This window comes from Eupeodes corollae, chromosome 3, assembly GCF_945859685.1.
Source record: "Eupeodes corollae chromosome 3, idEupCoro1.1, whole genome shotgun sequence".
Taxonomy (NCBI): domain Eukaryota; kingdom Metazoa; phylum Arthropoda; class Insecta; order Diptera; family Syrphidae; genus Eupeodes; species Eupeodes corollae.
In genome coordinates this window covers 70,175,981-70,203,522 of record NC_079149.1, presented here as the reverse complement: position 1 = coordinate 70,203,522, position 27,542 = coordinate 70,175,981, and the positions used below count along the sequence as shown (strand labels likewise).

At 32.3% G+C, this 27,542-nt stretch overlaps 1 protein-coding gene across 4 annotated transcripts; it reads right to left on the bottom strand.

Moving 5' to 3' along the window:
• Positions 1-25,575, bottom strand: LOC129949373 (serine-enriched protein). Of its 4 annotated transcripts, XM_056060797.1 has the most exons (10): positions 25,415-25,575; positions 24,895-25,155; positions 24,409-24,587; positions 24,176-24,334; positions 23,073-23,111; positions 15,189-15,306; positions 14,785-15,116; positions 14,574-14,714; positions 14,368-14,417; positions 1-14,199 (listed from the first exon to the last, which is right to left on the bottom strand). In XM_056060797.1, the coding sequence occupies exons 2-10, from the start codon at positions 24,935-24,937 to the stop codon at positions 11,409-11,411; spliced, it is 3,852 nt and encodes a 1,283-aa protein (XP_055916772.1). In that variant the 5' UTR covers positions 24,938-25,155; positions 25,415-25,575; the 3' UTR covers positions 1-11,408. The 4 variants fall into 4 exon arrangements, with proteins under 4 accessions (XP_055916772.1, XP_055916768.1, XP_055916770.1 ...); XM_056060793.1 differs by lacking the exon at positions 23,073-23,111 and having other exon boundaries at positions 14,101-14,417; XM_056060795.1 differs by lacking the exons at positions 24,895-25,155; positions 25,415-25,575 and adding an exon at positions 24,754-24,888 and having other exon boundaries at positions 14,101-14,417.
• Between the last annotated feature and the right edge of the window lie 1,967 nt (positions 25,576-27,542).

Sequence of the window (27,542 nt, the reverse complement as noted above, 5' to 3'; positions counted from 1 at the left end):
TTGCATTTTCAGTGCATACCACATTTTATTTCATAAAATTTAATTACAATAAAAACATTTTTTAACCTCACATTCAAAATTCTAATCATCTATCATTCATAAAAACATTTATTCAACATTGATATATATTTTTGTCTTTTTCGTAACTATGTTTTTTGCTTATTTAAATAACAAATGTATTTGACATGTTTGTATGTTGTTTTTTTTTGTTTTTGAACAATTATTATTTTTTTATATTTCTGATGAAAAATTATTGATTTGGTTTTAAAAATACATCAATATTTAACTTTGTTTTTTTTTTTGTAATATATAAAGTCAAATTTTCATATTTAATTTAAATTGATTGAAAAACACATTTCCGTAACCTAAAGAATAAAATCGTTACACAAAACTTTGAAAATATTTATCTTTTCACTATAGGTACTTTTTGTATGATAAGACCCTTTTTACCTGATCATTTATTACTACATATATTTTTAATTTTTTAACATTTTCTTTACCATAATTATTGATTCTCAATTCCTTGTAAATATAAGTATTAAGATAATTCTTTTTTGAAGTTTCAAATTCAATTCATGATTGTGAGTGATTTTTATTTTAAATACAAAACCAAGAGAGACAAGACCTTTAAAGAAGGAAAAAATAAAATAAAACCTAAAAAACTTAATAGCTTTACGATACTGACCACCAAAATTTGTTTTTCAGATCTATTTTACTATAGAAAACTCAGAAACATTAGTTATTGCACGATATGCACTAGCCGATAACATAAAATTAAATAAATTGTTGGGGATTGTCAATTTTGACGAACACGCACAGAATAAGCGTATATAAACTTTATCCAGCAGTTAAGGCTTTTGGGTCATTCTATTTAAAAAGGTCTAATCGAAAAAGCCACAACATTTTGATTTTTCCAAAATTTGTGTAAATCATCTATAAATTTTTTATCCAGCTAGATTTAATATTTGGATGCGCCATTTAATTTTTTTTAGTTTTTTTTATTAAATCTTTAATGTTAAAGATATCTAAACGTTTGAGGTGTCATTTCAAAGATAATGAGCAATCATTGTTTTGTCCAAAAATATTTAAAATGAAGCTGAAGCTCATTAACATTGGTTTATCGATATTTCAAAAAGTTTTATAAAATATTTACAACAACAGTTTTTGTCAGGGCCGGATTTAAAGCTCCAGAAGCCTCGGGGCAATAAAGGAGCGGAAGCCTGTACATCCCAAATTATTTTTAAAATAGAGTTAACCATTCTTTTTCACTCGAATTTTTCAATAAATAATTTATTGTGAAACCAAGTACCTAGATTCCTTTAGCTTAATGCAATTTAGAATGTAGCTATGAAATTTTTATTTTCGAGAATTTGGAAGTAAAATAGTTCCAGTGATTGATCTTTTTCAAAGTCCTTTTCCTTTTTGTATGAGTCAATCAAAGACACAAATTGAACCAACTCATTACCAAGACTAGGCTCTAAATCATCCGGATACACATACATCGCAATTTTGAGGTGCTGTGGAACCTTTTTTCGTCCAATATTCGATTATATAATTTGTTATATTAGCAGGTAAAAGACCGATGTCATTTTCGAGACCACAAACTCCTCCGAGGTTGCAGGCAAGTATCACCTAACTCATCCATTAAGCTATTGGGGTACTCCCTCAAGATGGGTAGTGAATAGGAAGTGCTTCTTATCGGGGCCATTTTAGATTTTGATATTTCACTAACTGCCTATTGTGGGGGCCCCCCGTTTGTGAAGGCTTGCCCTCCCCTCAATCCGGCCCTGGTTTTTTGTAAAAGTTTGAACTCAATACTTTTGTTCTCAAGAAACTTAGGTCGAACACAACTTTTTATCAGTTTTTGTTGGTTTTCGTTTTTGTAAAAAGAAATTGTAATTTCGATTTTTTCTAAACAAAAAATTACTAAAACTTAACAATATTTGCATACAAATAAGTTTAATTTCAATATCTGTTTTCGTTCCCGAGATATTCTAGTACAAAATTAATTGCTACTATTTTTATTATCAATATTTGAAGGTTTCTATTTCTCACAAAGAAATGCCGTTGGATTTTTTTAAAGAAAAAGATATTTACTTTACATTAAGAAAAATATATTGCAAATAATAAAATAAAAAGTCAAAACCTTCATTTATTCTCGAGATATTCGAGTAGAAAATAAAACTTTGCAATTTTGTTGTTAATTTTTTGAGATTTTTATTATTTATAAGAAAAATATTAATAGGAATTTATAAATTCACTTTGATTTTGGTTAAAATTTTAACTGATGTCGAAAACCTTTTCTTAAATGCATATAATTATTTTGGGGTTTTTTGATTACCGCAAAGTAAAGATGTCTAAAACATTAAAGATTACAAATTATGGTTTTAAAATTTATCAAGGGATGATAGGTAGAATAGGGAAAAATTAAATCGAGCTGAACTACATTCTTTGTGACCTAAGGATATTTTCCACATAGTTTAAAACAAAAATACTGATACAGAAATGTAAAGGAATGTTAGACGTTTTCGTATGGAATGTCCAATTTTGATGTTTCTTTGATTATAAAACATACTTTGTCTTTAATTAAATGGTTCCTTTATAGTATAATATGGAATAAACAAACTTTTACTTTATATTATACCTTCACGTAAAAATAAATTTTTAAGTAGTTTTAATTTTGTTTCAGATAGTTTAAATTGAGATTTTGTTTTATTTCAGGATACAATCATTTTTGAGATATCTGAAGTTCTATATAAAGATATTTTACAAAAGATTATAGGTTTGCTTAAAAACACCTGATGGTATAATCGTTAGTAAGGAATATAAGAGTTTTTCTAAATTCTGGTCTTGAAAACAGAACATTTTCTGAAAATAAAATCAAGAGATATAATGTTTCATTAGACTTGTCAAAATAATACAATCCTTACATAGTTACTTTGTTGATTGTCTTATTATGTTTGTAACAGCTATAAAAACATAATCTGACAAATTGTAACTATAAGGAAATATATTTTCAATTTTAATAATAATTCGCTCTGAACTACGTAATTCAAAAACTTATATGTTTGTATAATTTTAAGTGTGTATGTTTTTTTTGTAAATTAAAACACATTGCTAGCAACAATAAGCAGCTAGTATCTTTGGCTATCAACAAAAAATTTACAATAAGAAATGAGAAATAGCAAAGAAAAACTATGAAAATAAAACACACATATTTCTTGCCATCGTAAATTAAAAAAAAGAAATAACTATTTAGATCGTGAAGGAATGGTGGTGGTGTAGGTTTCAACATGCCTACATCAAAGAAAAAAGCGTTTAAACAGCATTGCACAGCGGTGTCAGCGTCATAGAAAAATCACTGAATGACAAGAAATACACCCTTGCAACGTTCTTGGATACTAAGGGAGCCTTCAATAACGTGAAGAACGAAACAGTGAAGCAGCCTTGGACCACCACAAAGTTGAAAAGGCAATAACAGAGTGGATAATGTGTATGCCCAGAAAGAGACAAATTAACTCTGAGTGAGAATAACCACATCCAGGGGCACTCCGCAGGGTGGAGTTCTCTCACCCCTACTTTGGGTTCTTGCCATGAACGGCATACTCTATAAATTGAAATCAAGTGGAGTAAGGATAATAGCCTAAGCTGATGATCTTGCATCACTTACTACTGGCAAGTTCCTACCCACTATCAGTTTTACAAACACCGAATACGCCCTCTCGTTGGTAAGCAAATGGGCTGACTTAAACAGAACTAGTGCTATTTACTAACAAGCGCAAAATACCTGATTTTAAAATACCTTCAATTGAAGGCTGCCCTCTTAAAATCTCTGATCACGCAAAGTATCTTGGTGTGATCTTAGATAAAAGACTAAACTGGGGCCTGAACACCAAAGATAAATTCAAAAAGACATCGATTGCCTTTTACTCCTGCAAAAGAATTTTCGGGAAAACCTAGGGACCAAACCCTAAAATTATGAGATGGATGTATTCGGCACTAATTAGACCAATACTATCCTATGGTAATTTGGTATGGTGGAAAGCTTTAGAAAAGAGCACGAACCTGAAAACTTTGACAAAAACTCAAAGACTTGCGTGCACTACCATTACGGAAGCAATGAGATCCACTCCACCAGCGGGACTGGAAGTTATACTCAATCTATCCCCTAGACCTCCTTGTTGAAGAATCTGCGGCCAAAAATGCCCTGAGACTTAGTCAAACTAAATTCTGTGTAAACAGTTCCATAGGGCATGCCCAGATCCTTCATAAAGTTATGGATCCTTCATAAAGTTATGGGTACTACAACAGACTATAAAATACCCGAACTTGATTTTCATTAATCATTTCACGCTGCCATCCCAAGTAGAGAGGAATGGGTAGAATAATATACCATACTTCAGTGAGTCGTCAATAGCTATCTATACTGATGGCTCTAAAATGGACACTGGTGTAGGGGCAGGCTTCTATTCTGAATCTCTCAAGTTAACCTCCTCGGTTAGGCTTCCAAACTACAAGCGGAGGTACTGGTAGTGACAGCAGCTGCTAAAAAGGTATCAATGATGGCGATACCACCTTTTGCATTGATAGCCAAACGGCAATAAAAGCGATTACTGCAACTGAGGTAAAATCAAAGCTTGTTTTATGCTGCCACGAAGAGCTTAAGGTTCTTGGAGCACAGCATTACATTAGACTCTGCTGGGTCCCAGGCCACACCGATATACTAGGCAACGAGAGAGCCGACGAAGTAGCAAGATTAGGGTCAATGCTTGACGTAAGCCAAGCTCAGCTAGTTAGCACCCCTATCTGTTATTTAAAACAGAAAATTTTAAAAAGAATAACTATCAAGGCCGATGAGAGGTGAAACCTTCTTGACACCTGCGGCACTACAAGAAAGATCTGGCCTGACTGATGAGAATCGGTTTAGATGATCTATGCACAGGATGCGATGACGAGGATGTGCATGAAGACACTCCACACTTTCTGTGTCACTGTCCCGAGCTCTCACATCAAAGGAAGAAACTGCTTGGCAACTATTTCTTCGGGGGTTTAGAAGAACTCTCTAGTACGCCAGGTACTAACATTCTGAACTTCGTCAACGCCTCTAAATGGCTTGACTAACTGAACACATAGGTTTTTCTTATTAGCTTGATGGATCTTATTGATCTAAGTGTGACAATAAAGACATCAACTGCCAGCCCCTCAACCTAACCTAACCTATACCTATACTACAACAATTTTTTTTTAAATATTACGATTAGTCCATGTCAATAATATATAAAGGGAGATCATAGCACTTGAGTGGCTTATTTGAAAAGCAGAAAGCCTGTATAAATTCTGCGAAGTTTTATTCAATTCATTCTCTATTATGATTTAAGATTCGTCTTACGAAAATAGTACGTTGGTATTGAGATTGAGGGAATAATAAAGTGAGAAATATGTTCAAATATTCCAAAAGCATTTACTTCAAAAACCGGTAGCTGATATAGTTAACCAAAACAAATTGAAAAACTAGAATAAAGTTGATGTATTTTCTTGTTATTTTAACTTAAGGCCGGCCGTCTGCTTAATTAAGCTAATACAATATGTTTGTCTTAACGAGCTCAGAACAATTTAGAATAGAGACTCTGATTTTAAATTATCAATACATATTTAATAATTAAAAATTGCCTACGTCAAAATCAATTCAAAAAGTATTATTACTTTTTTTTAACCTCGCTATAATTTATAAAACAAATTGTTTGGATTCGTCTGTAAGGCGAAATTTGTACAAGGTATGTGATCATGATCTTCAAATCCTAAAAATGCATGCAAACGACTTTCCTTTTTTCTGTCAATCATTAACTAAACACTTGCTTTATAATTTAGGTACAAGGTAATAATGATAAATAATGTGTTTTAGTCTATTAGTTTCAATAACTTTTATCAAAGAAAAAAAAATTACTAAAAAGTTTTTTAATTTATAAAAAAGTAAGTTTTTAAGTAAACTTCACTGTGCATTAAATGTAAAATACTTTGTTTAAATCATCCATTTATTTTCTTTATATAAATATTTCTTAAGTAAAATGTATTTGTTTAATGTTTGTAGAAGGAATTAATTTGTTGTGTTTCTATTTAATATTTAAATAGCTAAATAAGGAATTGTTTGGACAATTGGAAAACTTCATTCCCTTACTCTTTTACTTGTTTATGATAGTTTAAGATTGCCCTGTTGAAAAATTTAACATTAAAAACAAAATTGCATGCAAAAATTAATTTCTTTTACCTTTCTATAATATTTTAAGACATAGTTTAGTTAGAATTTCAAAAACAAACAATTTTGTTTTACTTATTTAAGTAAGTAATTACAATTATGATTTTACATAATATACAATTTATCTGAGCCATTTTAATTTGGTTATCTTAAATTTAATTTTTGTTTGTTTTGTTAGTAAAATAATGTTAATTTAATAAAAATACTTATATTCGATTAGTTTATGGTTCATTACTAACGGTATAAATATTACCACGGCCCCTAATCCAGCTTTTTTAATAAAAAATATTTGTATGTGTTTTCATGTATTTAATGTATGTATAATAATATGAATTATTTTCTTAAAAATTCAAAATAATATAATTTTTTTAAATATATTAATTTTATGTATTATTTTATTTATTATTGCAGAAATATACGTAAACAGAAAATTAAATACATTCAATTAATGAAAAGCTTAAAACAATCACATTCAATACAATATTAATATTTAATAATATAGTTACATTGTTAATCTAAAATCCAGCACATTCACATCTATAAAAGTATTGCCATTAAAAGCAATTTTATACAAAACATTTAACTCATTTAAAGGCAGATTTGTGTTAATTTATTTGTTATTTATAATTAACTACGTCTCTTACCTTTTTGTTATGAAACAAATTATTGTATTAATGCTATGGATTTATTTTTTTGTTTTGCGGAATTTAATTTTTTTACATTTTTTTGTAAATTTAAATTCATGTATCGAAACAGTCAAGGAAACGGTATTCAAGTTAAAAAAAATTCATGAAGTCACTTTGCCAAATGATGATACTTTTATTTTCTAAAATTAATGGAAAACCTTTAAAAGTGTTTGTAAAATAATAATTCTATATATTAAACTAGGAGATATTAGTAAGAATACCTTGTGGTTAAAAGTTTTGCATAAGAAGAAAGCTATTTAACGAGCATTTATTTAAAGTATATAAAATAAACTATCTAAAGTATCACATTGTTAGGGATAAATGTATTATACAAAGTTTAATTATACCACTGAGTAGATTAACTACCAAATGAAATAAATAAAATTTAAATAACTCCACAAAATGTTTATTCAAGTAAAGAGTTTTGTCTTTCAAATTAATCACATCAATGTGTTATTGCGAAGTTATATAAAAAAAAATGCATAACTAGACTAACGATTTCAGCTTTTCGAATTTGAAGATATGTTTTATTATGATAAATGTATGGGACTTCAGTAGAAGAAGAAGTTAAATGAAAATGTAATTTTTTTCTTGGTAATTATGTAATCCACTTTGTATAATACTTTTTATTAACTTTAAAAGATTCATATTTGTCAAGAATTTCATTTATTGTTCATATGAGAAAAGAACTAAAGATTTTTATTATTATATTATTATTTTTAAAAGTATGCAAATAAGATAGTTTTGACGTAACTGGAAGAATTTGGGATACGTACAACAACAGTCATATAAAACAAAAAATTAATATAACAGTTTGCGTTGAAAAAAGGAACAGCTATTTATTCGAAGTGTTAAAATGTTACGAAAACAACTGGATTGTGCTTTTACATGATTTGAATCACTTTTTTATCAGAAGCCTTTATTTGTGGTTTTTATTATTTGAATCGTTTTCATAAATTGAAAAACTTCAACCGTCACTTATGAATTTAATAATATTTTCCACGTCACAAACATCAGGCAACCATTGATCACCAATGATATAACAACAATTAACTTCAAGACAAATTTTCTCACAATTTGTGGTAAAACTACAAGATAATAGGACATTGTAGGCAAGTTTTTGCAGATTTAGAAGATCTTACAATCGTATTTTAGCTTTAAGACTGAACTTGACTATGCAGCTTTTGTTGGTTAGTTATCGATGATAATTGATATCGATCATAGCATACATATTTAAGTTTGATTTTTTATTGATGATGGCTACTGTTCTGCGTTGGACTTACTTTGAAAGAAATTTACACCTTGTGAAAATTGTAAATATGTCGTAAGCTATTTTTCATTCTAAAATGATATTTTTTTGATTTATTATTCTCAAGATGAACTGATTTTAATTCATGCTACGAAATCATTATAACTTAAATTCCAAGAATTGAAAATTCCAAAAAAAAGCAAAATCCAAACCAAAATTGTTGAAAACTCGAATTTGCAAATTTACCAAATAATGGTACGAAACTTGCACACATCTCTCATTTATTTTAATTTTTCGTTCATTTAAGTTTGAAAATATAAAAAAGGTACAAATCAAAGAACAATAGAAACTTTCAAAACCGTTACTTAAGGTAATCCTGGGCCCTACTATGTAACTCGATTCTACAATGAAATTAGTCGAATTCGAAAAATTGTGTATCTATTTTACTACTTTCGAACCAACGAGTTCGAATAGTTCTAGTAGTGCCAACTATATTCTATGAACTTTTGAATAAACGAGGAACTACGTAACTCGAAAGTTGAATTCAAAACGAGGCAAAATCGAAAATAATCACTCTACATCAAATGTGTTTGCGAGCGAAGTTTTGTCTGTCAAAGCGTCAAATTTGCTCACTCACAGCCGGGCGAATCAGTTGAATTTGAGTTCCATCTACCACCCTAAAAAATCGGGATTTTTACCAAAAATAGCGTTTGGACTTCCGTTTCTCTTCCTCATTCATTTCAAAATTAATCATTGGCGGGCACATGACTCTTTCGATTGAAGTGAAAACTTAGGCAAGTATTTTTGCTGTGCAAGTCCAGCGTTCTTGTCACCACCGAAACTTCAATGCTGTTGATAACTTAATGATTAGTCTTCTGCTATTAGTCATATCGGATGATATGGTGTTAAGTAAGAAAATCCGTCTTTAGAAAAACGATAGTTCTTAAAAAAACTAAAACAAAAGTAAATATTGTTCAATTTGCCAATTAAACCAAATTCCAATTTTTGTAATAATTATTCTTGTCCAAAAATTGTATGTTTCATTATTATTTTTTAAAACTGTCAAACAACTCGATACTCGTTCGAAAGTAGAAGATTTTTTGATAAAAAATCGATATAACCGGTATCCGATACTACTTTCATACGTAGTACGATTTGAAAGTAGAATCGGAAATGAGTTTCGAATAGAATCAAAAGTAAAATCGAGTAACATAGTAGGGCCCTTGTAAATAATAAAACATGATATTATTTACCTTTGTGAACTTATGTAGAAAATACCTTCCATTTTATGCTTAAATCAATGTGTAACGGTTCAATGGGCCAATGTATCTGATTTCAATCGGCCTTGAAACGGTCACTATCCAATAAAATAATCTCTCAGCTGGTATTTCCTATGTCTAAAAACAAAACCTATTACCGAGATTTTGTTTTGACTCACTGTGCAACTTTTTTGTAAATACCTGTATACAATTTTTTGCTTGCGACTTTAAGACAAGTATTGCATTCGTTAATAATTTGGAACTCGAGATTTAAATCAAACATGATATTACGATGGAAGAGAAGTCGAAGAAAGTCCCTCTGTCTGTCTTCGCCCCTACAACTAATACCGTTAGGTCGATTTAGTTAAAGCTTGGAAATCAAGGTTTATAGTAGATTTGCGTTAGAGATTCTTTTCACTTTTTTAAGATTAAAATTAACAACTGTTGTTCAAAAATAGAAAATTCGAACATATTCAAAAACGAACCGATAGATTTGTGGTTAATTTTCTCAATTTTTTTTTCTTAACTTGGCTTCTTTTTAAAAAATAAAAACATGTTGAAATTCGAACAAACTTTTTTAAAGGTAAATTTGTAAACAGAGTCTTTAGATACAGGAGCAAACTCGTGCGATCCAGTTGTATACTTCATTTTATTGAGCAGTACCTTCAAGTATTAAAAATTGAAGTCTAAGGTGAGTATGTGCAATGCACAACATTTTTTGTGTTGGCGAACAATTGAGACGCTAGTTTTTATGTATGGAGATGTTTCAATCTAATTTTATTAAGGGATATTATGTTATTGATTGAGTGCAATATTTGAAAAACAGATATTTTTGCAAATAAAGTTTCGGTGCTTTTATATTTTAATTGAAATTAATTTAAATACATTAAAAAAGTTAACATAAATACTGGTTTCTTATAAATGTATTTTATTTTTGAAGGAAATTTATTAAAAAAAAAAAAACAGTTATTGATATATCGTAGTTATGCTATACTTTTAGATGTTATATATGTTGTTAAAAAGGAGGTTCCCTCCTTGAATTTGTTTTAGAAGCTGTAGTACGTAGCACTGTGAAAATGGAAAAAGTTTACAGCTCTACAACAGAAGCTACATGTAAAGTAATAAGGAAGAGGTCAAGGACTAAAAAAACTTAACATTTCCGCTAGAAATTTATTTATGTTATAGGTTATAGGAAAAGTTCAACGATTAGTTCTAGTTGCAATTATTAAAATATATTAAAGAGAAAGGCAGGACATTGAGCTAAGATTTAATTATATGTAGGTATAAAATGTATAATAAATACTTTATAAATAAATATTAATCACAAAAACTATACTATAGGTAGGTAAATTTCGCATTAGATAATTTCGTATTAAAATCTAAATATGTAGCTATACGACTCCCCAAAATGAGAGTGTTCTTAAATTACATAGACCATAAAGAAATACTTTTGTTAGAACATTAACTAGTCCGAAAAACCGGACAGTTATAATAAATAACAACTTGGTTTACACAGCTAAAACTGTACATTTAGAATTTAAAACATTTTCAAATATCTAGATACCTGGAAAAAGACACACTTATTACATGCACACAACAAATATACATGTAAAAATATTGAAGAAACCTGTTTATCCTATTATTCCAATTCCATGTTAAACACGACGTTTCTAGAAAACAATCAATTTCTAAGAATTCGAGAAAAAACTAAAAACCCATGAAGATGAATTAAAACTTAGAATGACGTTTGTTCAAAAAATAGATATTTCAACATTAGTTATTCAACTCATTTTGCGATTCCCATTATTTATTCTTAGCTCATAGGAAGCTTAAGAATAAAATATATTTTGTATTTATATGCATGGTAAAATAAAATAAAGAATAAATTGTGTTGAATTCTGTAGATACGTATGCTTGACACAGAAAGGGAATGATAATTATATGCCATAGCTAGCAACTTTTTAAAAGCTCTTCCCTGCATCGGAAAGACGTTTTCTACGACTTTCACACCGCCTATACCTATCTAAAGTCCTCCCTCTTCCTCTCTCAGGACAAAGAGCTTCAGGAGAGCTATCGACTTTCTTAAGAACTATTCTAAATGTAAAAGTATGTTTAGGAGACGCGCTGGCAGCACGTCTTGGTGAAGGCGGTTCAAATTCACTACCACTCGAAAAGCCTCCACACCCTATTGATTGACTTGCTGGAACTGCTGTTATAGGACTGGGTGCTGTTACAATTGTCGAGGGCCTTGGTTCAAATATGGAAGCACATCTCTTATCTGTGCACAGGAACGTTTTGCCTTCCTCCTCTTTTGTTGCTTTGATTGTCAATGGAAAGTGTTGTTTTGAGGGATCGGCGTATGGCGATCGGGGGTCATGAGGGTGAGGATAGGAGGAACTAGAATCGTAACTGTCACGAGAGCTATAGTTTGATGATGTCTGATTGGATAGAGGGCTGCGAGCTCGTGAAAATCCCCCTATAGGTGACACATGAAGTTCCCTTGACCGGGAATAATCTATTCTATGCTTCTTGGTCATGGGAAAATGTGGGGATCGAACTGGTGTATGGTCAGAAGGGACATAATCAAAATGAGTTTCAAGAGAGGATTTGCGACCGGATGAACCGGTTCGTTGAAAGGTATCAGCATCAACCAACTCAATGGATGACTTACGAAGATCATTGTTCGATTTTTTCTCATCAATAACCTTACCATCAATGTCAACAATTTCAAAACTTGAAGTTTGATCTTCATAGCTAGTGGACTGATAGCGGGATATATCAAAGCTTGTGTCCCTTGAGGAATATCTTTCTTCAAAACTTGACTCACGGTTACGGTCTCCGTGCACCATTTCAAAACTGTCTCCACCTGAATCAAGTCGATGCAAGTGAATGAGATCAGTATCTGTATCACCGCTGGGGCTTCGAAGATTTTCAAGAAATGGAGATCTTGGAGGATCAAAAGATGATCGCCTTGAAGGTGGCTCAAACTCAATTGTAGGCAACTGGAGTGGTAAGGGACCCGGAATAACTAAGTCATCGTCAATCGATGCTCCAGTGGTTATATTATTAATTTTATCTTCTTGGAGTCTTGCAACAATTTCAGAAGCAGCTGCTGTTGCATCAGACTCACGCTTAAGTTCTTGCAAATTAACATATATAGGCTCACCAGAGTATACTTTAAGGTGCTGTTCTATCTCTACCCTAAATTCTTCCATGTTTATGTCATTTGAGTCTTCTTGTTCCTCACTAATACGAGGCTCCATTGGTTCTCTACTTTCGGAACGACGAGGGGGCTGTGTACCGTCATTTGACAAAGTCACTACTTTAAGTGATTTGGCGACTTCTTCCATGAATTTTTCACTAATATCTTCTTGATTGCCAATACAATCTTCAGATGTTCCTTTTTTTATTTGTTCGTGCCTAATATACGATTCACCTACCTTTTCAAAATAAACATTGGCCAGTTCGAAGGGCTCAGCTTGAATGGGAGATCCAGTTTTACATACCTTCTGATCTAGTTTTGTTTCACTGCTGTCTGTTGCTGAATCTCCACTGGATTTTCTTGCTGTTTCTTTTGATGTTGCTGATTTCTTGTCATCGTTGGCGGCAGATCGACGTAGTTTGAGCGACATTTTTGTGTAGTGTGCCAGTTTCAAAGACATTTTCGGTTCAAATCCAACTTCGGACATTTGTTTGACAACAGCGCTCTTTGCGGCAGTACTCGAAGCCGCAGGGCTTGCAGAGAATGTGCTCTGTCTTATAAGAGGACCACTTGAAGAACCCGTCTCCGCTCTTGTAAATGCATTGGCAAAACGTGTTCGCGTTGATATATGCTTTGATGGCTTCCGTACAAAAGCTAGTATTTCCTTCATGACGCTTGTTTTTTCTTTTTTATCAGTTGTTTCTTTATTTTTGTCCTTTTCTATATCCTTCTCTCTTTGTCGTTCGTGTTCCCGAGCCGCTTCTGCTGCAGCAGCGGCATTTGATTCTGCAGTTCGTTGCACAAGTTTGCAGGTTTCCGTTGGGTTGGAAACAGTTATTGGAGGAATGTGCATTGGTGTGATAGGGCTTCTTTTCTCTCCAAAATAAATGGGGGTGAATAGACCTAGAGAGGGCCTTTTGATTGAGGAAGTTAAACCAAACGCTGCACGCGTTACATCTTCAGGAGTTATAGCTTCGTCAAAAGTCTTCATATTATCTTGGACGTGAACCGTTGAAGTTGGACTGCGCCTGTTGTAATTATCTCCCGGCGCCCCAATTGGACTACGTCTTTCCTGAGTATGAATACTAAATGTTGGGCTCCTTCGATCAGTTGTAGTTGTAGGACTACGGGCGGGACTGCGTGAATCAAAAGAAATAGATTGCAAATCATTGGGGCTCTTTAATCGGTCAGTGGACAAGAGAAGTGGACTTCGTCTGCCTTGTGGACTTCTATCATTAACATGCCCCACTGGACTACGACGGCCTTGACTAAGCACTAAAGATCCAGTCATACTATTCTTGCGCCGATGGGAAGCACGTAAAGTTCCTTGCCTGGATAATGTTGTTGGAGTTTTCTGTGAAACACTACTTGGGCTCTTTGAATCAGGTTGTGGGAGAATGGGACTTCTTTTGATGCTAGTATTCAAGGTCAAAGTCCCAGCGTGAAGAGTGTTGGGACTACGTCGCTCTGATGGGCTGCGTCTCGTGCGGAAGCTCTGGGATTTGGCCTTGCGAATCTTTGGCAAATGATTTTTCGAACGGTGTGAGGAGGACGCAGAAGAGTTGGAGGGACCGTTCAACCTATGCTAGTTATTTTTATGCGGGCCACTGTTCGGATCGCTGCTGCCGCTTGAGCTCAAAGTTGTATTGGAACCGTATGGATCTAAGGAGCTCTGTACTGACATCGATCTGCCTTGATTTTGCCGGGCTCTTCTCACTCGGCTAGAGTTTGGAGACAATTTGCCGGGATCGACACTTTCTGGGTCTGCCTGCAATTATTAGAATCAGAAACGGGGGGACACAGGGGATCGACGTAGGATGTTTGTTGTTGTTGGTTTTCGTTCAAATTTAGTTTTGTATTTTTTAAGCGCAAAATGTCGAGTAAATAGAAAAAAAAATCGATCCGGTTGGTTCGAATAACATACCTGATAAGCCAAAGCATTCATAATAATGGAATATGGTACGAGTCCCAGAGGATGGATTTCCCGCATCAGCACGTTAGCAGGAATCTTGTGAAATTGAATGTACTCAAGAAAATTACCAAGTATTTCCTTAATGTCAACATTCTGTTATATAAAAAGTTATCAATAATTTTTACGTGTTTATGAACATATATTAATTTAAGGTAAGTCTCACCGGGTTATTATCGAAATATTTCTTGCTCCACATGAGGGCTGCTTGGAACTTAGTGAATTCATCAGCTCGAAGTTCATCACGTGCCAATATCAAACGGACGACATGTTGAGGAAGGAGAGTAAAGCTGCCCAAGTTTAAAACTTCATTGCCGTGTTCATCAACGAACTCGAGCACTTTTTGAACCAATGTTTTGGTACACTTATATTGGATATATCGCTCAGCGGATGCTAAAAGTGCACAGACTGTGTCAACATTTATACAACATTGCACAAATCCAGCACATGCTCTACGTAACTCCTCCAACCCATAATAATCAGCAGCGTTCATAACACCTGTGAAATATTGGGAATTAATACAATTTTAAAGACAAATAATGTAGACAGTAGTATTTTCTAATATCAAACCTAGCAAAGTTCTTGGTTGCAGAGTAACACATCCAGTATGAATGTACTCGATTAACTGACGAAATACATCGGGTTCAAATTCTTCAATGATAAGAGTTTGATGTTGCTGGCCCGATGGCTGAAAGTTATTTTGAAACAAAATTGATTAATCCTTTTTGTTTTTTTTTTTAATAATTTTCAAGGTGCAGCTAAATCAAAGTGTGGCGTCAAAGTCAACTTTAAATGGCGATAGATCAAGATTCTTTTATTTTATTTTGCTTTTTTTGAAGTAGCTATTGATAGTTTATCGATACTTTTAAGGAAACAACTTACAAAAGCAACAAATATTCATAGCAAAACAATAACAGTATACACTTTTTGATTCATTAACGGCTTAAGTAGCTGAGAAAAGTATTTCTATTTTCCTAAATATTAAAAACAGACACAGAAACTGTTAAATGACAACATCGAAGTGAGCTTATAAGTATTTCTTAAAGATCAACAAAAACAATTAATAACCCCTTGCAAAGTTAACGAAACATTTCAATAAAGCGTTATGGAAAGTATTAAGCTCAAATTAACCATTATTATCTAGTCGTTTAAGAAAAAGTTAAGTTTCTTGTTTTTATTAAAATTATTGCAGTTGCTGCGCTATACTTTAAAAGTATTGATATCAGAAAGAACTTAGTTCAATGATAATGAACATAGTTTAAAGATTTTTGATTTATTTCTAAAAATAGACGACAAACATTTTATCGTCTGAACTAAAATATTATTGAGTTATCACAACATAGACTGCAAGTTATTTGTTTTTACTTTGTACCATCTAAAATTGACCTCATTTCATCTTTGTTTGACTGAAGTCAATATTCAATTGAACTTAAGATTTTTAATAAGCAGTTGGCACTATAAATTAAGATACATAAAGCTATAAAGAAGGCAAAAAGTAAAAATAGTCTTTCAAATAACTATTGTTAGTTTTCTGTTCACTTAAAACCTAATTTGTAATTATTTTTTAGTACTTCTTTGTTATTTTAACTGAAAATAAATACAAATTTTAATTGATGTTTCCACATATAATATGATGTTCAGCAAACATATGTACATACATCGAGAATTTATTGCATTAATAAGTAATATGATTTTATATCTTCGAATTGTGAAATACATTGATAAGGATATTGATATTTAGTTCATGTTTTTTTTTAGAATATGAGCTATATCATTATAATATATACCTACACTTTATGAGCCTCATATCTCAAAGTCTTTTTGAAAATACGTACAGATGGATTTTCAAAATAAACTGTTACAAAAAATGGCAACATTTTATTTAGCAAACTTTATGATTATGCGTTATTTCGGTATCTACAGTAAAAACTTTAAACATGAATATAATCGTTATCAGAATTATTTGCACATAAAATGAAAAGTTCCTGACACAAACACAATAAGAACGAATTACATAATAGTTGTATGTTTTAAATCCGAAAAAAAAACAAATATAAAATAGAAGTGACATGAAAAACTAAATTCTAGTCTGAAAGGAAAGCTAAAAAACAACATGCAACCAAAAAATATTGTAGATAGTAGGCAAAAATGCAAATTTTGGTCGACTTGTGTACTAAGTACATCAGAAAAATTTAAAAAAAAATCTTAGTTTAAAAATAATATTTATGCAAAATACGTATTATATGTCAAGTAAATTGACATTTAACACCTTAACTGTCCCCATACAAAATGACTTAAAACCAACTATAGGTCCATTATTATTTCAAAACATCAACAGTACGTCCCATTTATCATATTTGATGCACACAATTAGTTTTTTCCTCGTGCCACCTACGCCTACGTGCCTTTATCATTTTTTGATACATTAACAGAACTCGTCTTCACTGTCCCCGTGTAAATATATTTAGAAACGCTCATACGTCCGGTACTTTAAAAAAAAAATTAAGTTAGACATAGACATCGACATAGAATATGTTGGATATATACTAAATTGGCCAGTACTGTTAAAAACATTTTGTAACTTTGTGGTCATTTTTGATATACATGAACGCATGCTTACTAATTTTGCGTATCAAATATGATACATGGGACGTATAAGTGATTATTAGTTTAGTTAGTATTATGTGAAACCCCTTGAGATGAGTACCGAATGGTTATCGTGGATAATTATTATAATGATATGAAAAACCGACTACGCAAAAAATGAGTCGATCTGCCATTACACGTCACTAAAGCTAAATTGAACAAATCTGAAACGATTGCTTGACAAAAGGATGGATGTATCCTACTGTCTTAAATAAGCGTGATATTCGATAATGAAAAAGAGGCTGGGATGCGACCCACAATGATAACTTCCCATAACGTCTGTCAATTTGTCTTGCGTAAAAGTTTCTAGATGTTGGGTTTAAAAACTTGTCAGTTGAATTATTCTTCAACATTTTAAAATTACCAACAATATTTTTCATATAAAGAAATAGGTGAGTTTTAATCGATTTTTAGTCGAAAACAAATTTTTACCAATTTTAGTAGCATTTCTTAATTTTTTACAAATTGGATGAATAAAATTATATTGAGAAATATCAAGAACCAAACAAAATACGCGTACTATTTTTTGTAGATTTTATTTCTTTTTTATATAACAAACGGACTGTTGAATATCGAAATTTGACAATACTTTCTGTCAAATAAAAAAAGTTTGAAGACAACATTTTTAATTTTTGTAAAGGTATATGTATACAAAGTAAATTTTGACCAAGTTTTAGTATTTTTTTTTTATTTTTATTTTTTGTAAAAAAAAATTTCAATTGATTTTTTCTCAAAATTTTACTGAATGTTGACGGCAATATTTTATTAAAGATATAAGTAGTTTAAAGCTAATATCTCAAAGTTCTGAAAAGACATTTGAGTCGAAAATCAATGCTTTCTGTGAAATATAAAAGTTTGAAGACAATATTTTTAATTATTGAAAAGCTATTTAAGTCGAAATACATTTTTTACCACCTTTTATTAATTTTTTTGTTTAGGTTTTTATTTTTTTTTTAAATGTCAATTCGATTTTTCTCAAAATTTGTCAGAATGTTGAAAACAATATTTCTTACAAGTTAAAATCTGTTGGTATTTTGTCGAAAATCAATTTTTACCAACTATGGTTAAATTTTCTTTTTCTTTTAAGTTTTTATTTTCTGTAAGGAAACTGTTAATTCGATTTTTCTCAAACTTTTACTGAATATAGACAACAATTATTTTGGGTGGAAATTCAATTTTTACCACTTTTTATTAGTTTTTTTGTTTAGGTTTTTATTTTTGGTAAGAAAACTGAGAATTCGATTTTTCTCAAAAATGTTCAGAATGTTGAAAACAATATTTCTTATAAGTTAAAATTAGTTTCAAGCCATAATCTCAAAATTTTGAAAATTTATTTGAGTCGAAATTCAATTTTTACCAACTTTGAGCATTGTTTTTTAGGTTTTATTTTTTGTAAAAAAAATATCAACTTGATTTTCTCAAAATTTTACCAGATGTTAGAAACGTCATTTTTCGTTGTACAAAATTGGTTAGGAGACAAAATAACTTTTTAATTGTTAAATTTTCGAGGTGACTCAATGGTTCGATAGATATTTATGTTTAACCAAAATTTTCACCTTTTTTTAAAAATGCTATGGTAAAAAAAACACCCACGCAATTTTCTTTATCTTTCTGCATTATTATTGTTAGAAAAATGTATACTGTCAACCCTAAATAAATTTTCATTTTCTTTGATGCTTTACTCGGTTCAATAAATCTATACTTACGATGAACACTGCTCCTTTTTTGACTGCTATTTGCTCTGCTTAATAATGGTTATGGGCCCTGTCCATGCCGTTTTTACAGTATAAAATATTGCTAAGTCGAATTTGTCAAGCTAAATACCAAACATTTTAATAAAATAATTTGTTCAATATTTTAAGAAGTACGTTTTGTCGGATAGTTAATTTAATTGAAAAAGAAACAAAATGTCCGGATCGCTGATGCAAGCTCGGCGGTGATAATTTTATATCTTGGTCTGTCCAGGTGAGGAGTTCGCTGAAAAACCAATCAGGAGGTCTGTCGTTGTGTCTAAAACCTTCGGAGTTGATACACATAAAAGGATGTAAGACATCTAAGGATGCTTGTGAAAAATTAAATATAACATACAATGGTAATGGTCCAGAGCGAAAGGTAAAGTTAATTAAACAGTTGGTACGATTTCAATTTAAAATAGCGCACAAATGAGTTTTGTTCCATAATAGATGCCTTAAATGAAATTGAGATTCAAATTCCTAACAATCTCTTGAGCATTTTATTACTGTGTAGTTTCCTAGATGAAATGGAGAGCTTCTTTATTGCTATAGAAAGCCGTGATGATCTGCCTTCGGTGAGTCAACTAAAAATAAAAATCATGGAGGAGGAATATCGTCGCTGGGATAAAAACGAGTCCAATGAAAAGTTGTTTGCAGTTAAGCAAAAGACCAAATATCCTAAATTTGGACAACAAACGTCGGAAAGTAGCGTAAAACGAGGAAGAAGAAACATCGAATGCTATAGTTGTGACATGCGAGGGCATGTTAAATCTGAATGTCGAAATAAAAGCTCTAGAAAAACGCATGCAGTTGTTCTCAGTGCACATTTTCAGATAAAGAATGAAAGTATCAATCAGTGGATTCTTGATAGCGGTGGATCATCGCATATGTGCATATGTCTTATATGTACCCGAACTTAATTCCAATATTTTATCCGTGAGCAAAATAATAAGAAATGGAATTGTTGTACAGTTTACCGACAATAAAGCTTGTGTTAAAACTAAAGAAAATAATCTTATTTTTAAAGCTTACTTGCAGGGCGGAATATAACTTGCGAAGGTGAAGGCTGAAAAACAAATGATTTTAACTGCATCCCAGAAAGCTGCTTTAACCATAAGCGGTTCGGGCAACTTAATATGAGCGATCTATATAATTTATCCCAGAGGTATATTCTTCGGGGTATAAGCGTTTGTAATACAAATGACTTTGCATGTATTACGTGTGGATTATGTTAAATATGTACTAAACCATTCAATAATTATAATTAATTATTTACTTCCATTGTTCTGAGGTGATACACACAGACATATGTGGTCCCATGAGGATTTCATCGCAAAGTGGTTCAGTCTACTTTATCACCTTCAAAGATGATTTCTCAAGATTCACCACCACGTTTTTCCTAAAGCGAAAGTCCGATGCTCTGAAAGTATTCAAGGGGTTCGTGGCAAGCTCCGAGAACCAAACAGTGATAATGGCTGGTGATGGTGCTGTTGTGGATGGTGTTGCTGCCGAGAACGTTGATGTGCGAGACGTTGTTGAAGGAGAATAGAGTGATATATGCGAAGAAGAACCAATTGCAGAGGTGGTTAACAAGAAGGGAAGGAAGACCGAGAATTTTGCGAACAGGAAAACCCGGAAGACCAAAAAAAGTCTCAGCGTCGTCAAGCTCTCGAGAAGTTGTGAATACAATTATTTCAGTAATTCCTGATCCCATAACTGTTCGAAAAGCCTTACAAGGTAAAAATGCAGCGAAATGGAAAGAAGCCATGCGAGAAGAATATAACTCTTTGGTCGCTAACAAAACGTGTGATCTTGTTTGTAAGCCTAGCAACAAAAATATCATCGGATGTAAATGGGTATTTGCAACGAAGCGAAATGCAGATGGAGATGTTTAAAAATATGAGGCACGCTTGTTAGCCCAAGGTTGTTTTCAGAAACGCAATGAAGATTTTTTTCGAAATATACGCACCAGTTGTTCAACATTCGACAATACGGCTAATTTTGGTATTAGCTGTGCAGTATAAACTTCTTATTATCCACATTGATATTGCTGCTGCTTACCTCAATGGACAATTAGAAGAGAAGGTGTGTATGCGACAGCCAGGTATTTTTGTGGACCAGACTCATCCAGGAAAAGTGTGCAAACTAAAAAAGTCTTTGTACGGACTCAAGCCAGCTGGGAGAGACTGGAATACTAAAATGAACGAGGGATTATTAGCCGTAAGTTTTGTAAGATGTAAGACAGACACTTGTGTCTATGTCCTGCAAAATAAAAATGAATAAAATATAATCGTATTATACGTCGATGATTTGATAGTAGCGTGTTCATCAGAAAGTACAATGAAAGATATTATTGAAAAATTCAATATGCACGTAGAAGCTGTTAATCGTGCACCAATCGAACTTTATCTGGGACTGGAAATAGAAAGAGAAGGTCTAAAGGGAAATATAACCATTCATCAGAAACGATATATAAAAGATTTGCTGACTCACTGGGGAATGGCAAACTGCAAACCTGCATCCACACCTCTTGCATATGGAATTGTGTTGGAAAAGTGTACGAAGGCAGATTGTAACGTGAAAATAACCAAGGAGTATCAATCACTTATGGGTGCACTTAATTACTTGGCCACTATATCTAGGCCTGATATCACTCATGTTGTTCTGAAGCTATCACAGTTTAGTTCACATCCTCATCAGGAACATTTTGTGGCAGCTAAACACATTCTCCGTTATTTACGAGACGACGCAAAGGTTTGTTTAACTTATTCTAATAACAATGTTTTGGTTTGTTATAGAGTTGCTGACTGGGGTTCCGATGTAACTGATCAAAAGTACGTTGTTTACTTTGCTAGTGGTCCAGTCGGTTGGGAATCCAAAAAACAAAACGTTATTGCATTAAGTACAATGGAAGCGGAGTACATCGCTATATTGTGCCAAGGAACGGAGGAAGTCATATTTCAGCGAAGCTTGCTCCAAGAAATGGGATTTACGCCGCAAACAGATGATCCAACTACAATATACAGCAACAACCAGGGAGCTAGTTTCTTCGCTACAAATGCGGTTACACATAAACGCAGTAAACACATAGTTATAAAATATCACTATTTAAAAGATAAATGTTCACGTAATGAAATATTAATTAATTATATTCCAACAAATGATAACGTAGCTGATATTTTTACTAAATGTTTAAATAAAGTAAAACACAAGAATTTTAAAATGAAATTGTTTAAGAACTAATTTGAATTTTGGTTGAGACAAACCCTAATTAAGTTATCATTTTCTTTGATGCTTTACATTCTTCTTTATAAAAGTTCGGTTCAATAAATCTATACTTACGATTAACACGGTTTCTGGCTTGACTGTTATTTGCTTAACAATTGTCTGTATAACAAAATTTATTTGAAGCCGATATCTGTACTCGTTCTCGAGCTATGGACGAAGAAAAAACGTCGCGAACTTACAGACGTACGTATCAAAAATGATACATGGAACTTGCGGCACGAGAATCAAATAATTCTATATAATATATCAAAAATGATTAATGGGATTTATTGACGATGTATTTTATTTCTAACACAAAATGATGATCCTATGAATATTTCTATATGAATTTGTATGGGGACAGATAAATGTTCACGTAATGAATTCAAAATGTATCAATTGAGGCGGCATGTAAAATAATTTAATTTGTGTGTCAAAGGGAAAGTTAAGGTGCAAACAAAGTGTTCTGTTCCTATCAACTATTGAACTACGCGTCATTGCAAAATCCCAACATCAACACAACTTTATTGGAAAACAAATTAATAGGTAATTTCGTACACTTTCGCAAATCAATATGTTCTCGAAATTGGAAAGTTTATTATTGTTTATTAATATTATCCAGTTCAATATTTTGTACTATGTGATATCTTTTGTAAGTAAATTATAAATTTTTATAACAATGCAAGAAATGAGTGCTATTATAGTAATAAGCAAAGCATACCACATATATATCCACACAAATGTATCATTCAACTAATAAACAATAAGTAACTTATAAAAAGTTAGCATTAAGCTTTATTGCGATTACCTCTGGAATTGGTGCCAACTGTTGGCTGAAAACACTCCTCTATATAACATGAAACATACATAATTTTCAATACAACAAATATATACAGGTTAATAAGTTAAATAAATTATTTAATAATAATAATTAAAAATTAATTAATAATAAGCGAATTTTTTTAAATATAATAAATGTAAATTTATATTATATGCATAAAAATACAGTATAAAAAACAATTGCAGTTATACTCTAAATTGGTGGATAAAAAATGGGTGTTTCCTTAAAAAATGCTTGTTTTATGTACATTAAAGAAAACTTGCTGAAATTATTATTTTTTGGAATACGAATTGTTTCTACACTTTTTTAAATGCACTCACTTTGGAATACCGAAATAAGAACGAAGTGGGTGCTTAAATGTGTTCGTCTGAAGGTTCTTCGTGCAGTATTAAAAAAAAACTAAGCGTTTGGAGCTAAGATTTTATATAAGCGCAACCATTTTGAAAATTACAAAAACCTACGATAATGTCCCTGTGCCATTAATATTTAATTTTAAAAAAACGACGCAATTGTAAATTTATTTAATTAAAAATTTTCAAGTGTTTGTATATTTCAGACACAAAGATGTAAATTTTGATAACTCTACATCATAAATGGCAAACAATGATGAAAATGAACAGCATATAAGAACACAACTTGATTCTCCTAAAAATTATTTCATAGTACTTTTAAATCATTTTTGCAAGCCTTATATTATCACAGTAACATTTTTTAATGAAAAATTAATAAAAGGTTTAATTAAACGTTTTATTTAGTTTCAAATTCTCTACGTCTCCCCAACCACTGCTCTGTGTACCAACTACTCTAATTAAATCAACTAGAAATATTTTCAGTTACAGCGTTGCCAAAACCAAGAGCTTCGTTATTACTTGTCATCTTTTTGGTTTGGAATTTTCATCGAATAAAAAATACGATTTAGCCTATCAATATCTTAGCAAATAAAACGCTTGACGGCAAATTTTAAGGCAGTTTTAAAAACTCCAAATAAATCTGGTTAAATTATTCCACTACAGAATTCATACATTTTTCAAAATCAACAATGAAATCTATATTGCATTTTATATCCTTACCTGTTGATTCGCATTCTGCAAGTTGAGTAGTGGTTCCGAAGATCTTTTTAAAAATAAGCGTAACTTATTTTCTTTTGTAGATGTCTCACGTTTTCTCTGCGGTGAGGGAGCGGAATACAGCATTTTGGCGAATACCCTTGAGCGAGATGCCAAAACCGCCTTGCGTTGTTGAAAAAAATGTATGTAAAAAAGCTTGCAACTGCAACTGGATGTGATTGTTTATAATATAATACCTTTACTGCACAAACAGGCTCACGGGTATCACCAACCAGAAACGTGACGTCACAAAGCTCTGGCATTGATGCTAGGAACTTCATATCCTCAGCCAGGCCAGTTTTATTTTCGAAGGTTGACAAATCTGGCTCGGCTTCAGCCATGCCTGACAATGTCAATACTTCGGGCATCGGTGCTTCTAAAAAACAAATAATTTTGTTTTACTAAAATGTATTTAAATCAATTCAAACTTTTTGTGTAATTACTCTACTAAACAAGACCAAACATTTAATGTATTGCAATTAGATAATGCATTAAGAATAAGAATATTGCATCACATGCTCGAGGAATTAAGGGAAGGTTACCTTTTCTGGAAAATTGTCCTTGAATTTAGAAAGTCCTTGCACTTTAATTTATGCGTATATGACGTGGAAGCCAAAGCTTATCAAACTGTGTTTTCAAAGATTTTGAAACTATACACAAAACCACTACAAGTTTTTACTTACCTGTTGAAATATTGGAATTTGTTTTATTCTTTGCTGCGGTCATACATTAGGAAAAGTATTATAATATTTTACGAGTAATAAAAAAATCAATAAAATTATGTTGGACGACTTTTTTTTTTGGATTAAGAAGTTTTCAAAAATTTTAAATGCATTCTACAGTTAAGTTTTTGAAGAAACGTACGTTTTATGACAAACATTATTTTAAAAAGGGGGAATGTCAGAGCAGATAGCGCATTCACACACAGTCACGAACGGGAATCACTGGAAATAACAACAGAGATGTAATATGCATACTTAATTGGTGTGAAGGATATTTTAAAAGATTTTCTTACTATACACAAAAGTTTGCAAAAATAATTAAAAAAAAGAAAATTTAATGCGAAATTTGGAAAAAAAATTGCGAAAAAAAAACTAAAATCATAGGGAAAACACTTGAAAATTCTCAAAATATGGTTGAAAAAATGTTAACAAAGGATAATCTCGAGAAAAAAGGGAATTGCTTAGATTGATTTTGTTTTACTTTTATTTTTCAACTTTACGACACAAACGACTTTTGGTGGGGTATTTGTGCTTATATCCTTTTTCTTGCTTGTTAAAAGTAACTTAAGACAACTTTTTAACTTATTATGTTTTTTTGTATAATTAATTTAAAAAAACAAAGCCAACACTTATGCTTTCACTTCAAAGGACTTTTCAATTCTAATTGGAAAGAAAATTTAATTTGTGTATACCTAATATCCTTTGGTTTTGAGGTAAGTGAGGAGTGCGCATGCAACAGTTCGCTTGATATGAATCGATAAACTTTAAAAAAACATATGACATTGGAATTGGACTTTAGAAAAGCTCATTTTGGAATGTGGACGCTTCTCGCAAAATCTTTGTTTACATTTTTATGATTTCCAGTTTCAATAATATGTATTAGTAAGAAAAAAATAAAAATGGATTAAGATGAATTGCATTTGCGCAGTAACTATGAAGTCAATCTTCAACAGGTTTAGGCAGTGAAAGCTTCACTTTTGTATTCAATGTCAAGGTGTTAGGGTTCAGCTTTAGTTTTAATTATTATGAACAGGGCAGGACTTTTGACTATAACATTAAAAATTCTAACAAAGATTTGTATTCTTAAAACGCTAGTATGAACTATTTCGTAATATTTGAGTTTTTTTGGTTTAGTATATCATACATACATACATACATAAAATGTTTGAAAAACTTAACACTCGAAACTCAATTATATGGGTGTTACAATTTTGTTTCAGCGGAAAGAGCCTTTCAAGATTTGTATCGAAAGCAGTACAGTCTTGTATACACTAGAGCCTCACCCCCAAACGGCGCAAACGGCGATGTTTTGGTAGATTCGAAGGCTTTCTGACCTCGAGCATTGGTTTAAAGTCAGTACATACACGACCGCAGATCATTTGAAGAACTTCTCCCAAAACAACCCAAGGAGCTTTTATCCTCTTATTTCCTAGTCGACGATTCTGCACCCTAAATCAGGATAGTGTGGTCTGTAGAAATACTCAATCGCTTTCATAGCCCAAAGAAATAGCGGTGAGCGAGAAATTCGAAGGCCGATTGTGTTCAGTCAAAGTTGAGCATAAATTTGAGATTCATAGTTCGATTTTGTCAACTTCGGATACAAATTTAAGCTCAGTAGCAAACTTTCTAATAGACATAAGACTTAATTACTTAGTTACTTAAGGTGGCGATGTAAGGCCCTGTGTGAACTAGGGCCTTACCTAACAAACTTCTCCATCTAGCTCGGACCTTAGCTAGATGTCTCCAGTTTCGCGCTCCAAGTTGGGTGAGGTCACTTTCCACTTAAGCGAGCCATCTGATCCGCGGTCTTCCTCGACTGCGCTTTTCTGTGGGTGTGGATTCGAAGACTTTTTCCCTTCTGGATAAGTCTACGGCGCTGTACAACCCGTATAGCTCGTCGTTCCACTCCCCTTCAATGCATACGGGTCCGTAGATCACACGAAGAACTTTTCTCTCGAACCGACCCAAGGTGCTTTCATCCACTTTTGTTAAAGTCCATGCTTCTGCACCGTATAGCAGGACGGCGATAATAAGGGTCTTATATAGCGACACTTTGGTCCCTCGAGGGAGGACTTTACCACTCAATTGCTTTCTTAGCCCAAAGAAACAATGTTATTCTTCGTTTGATCTTAGCGCTGGTGTTGTTTTCATCGTTTACAGCGGAGCCTAGGTAGACTAAATCCTTAACTACCTTAAAGTTACGTCTGTCGATAGTGACGTTTTGATCAAGACGTCGCTCGGTGTTGTAGGTCCTTTCTTGATGACAGCATGTACTTTGTTTTGCCCTCATTAACCGTTAAAACTATTTTTGCCGCCTTTGCCTCAATGCTCACAAAATCCCCATTGACATCACACTGAGTTCATCCGATAATGTCAATGTCATCAGCATATGCTAGTAATTGGACAGACTTTGGAAAGATAGTGCCTCTAGTGTTGACGTGTGAGTTTTACACTATTCTTTCAAGTACGCATCACCTTGTCTAAATTTTTTTTTGACTTCGAAAGCGGTCTTGAAATCGATGAAAAGATGGTGGGTGTCGATTGGTGTTCTTGGATTTTTTCCAGTATCTGCCGTAATGTAATAATTGATTGACTGTGGACTTTCCTGG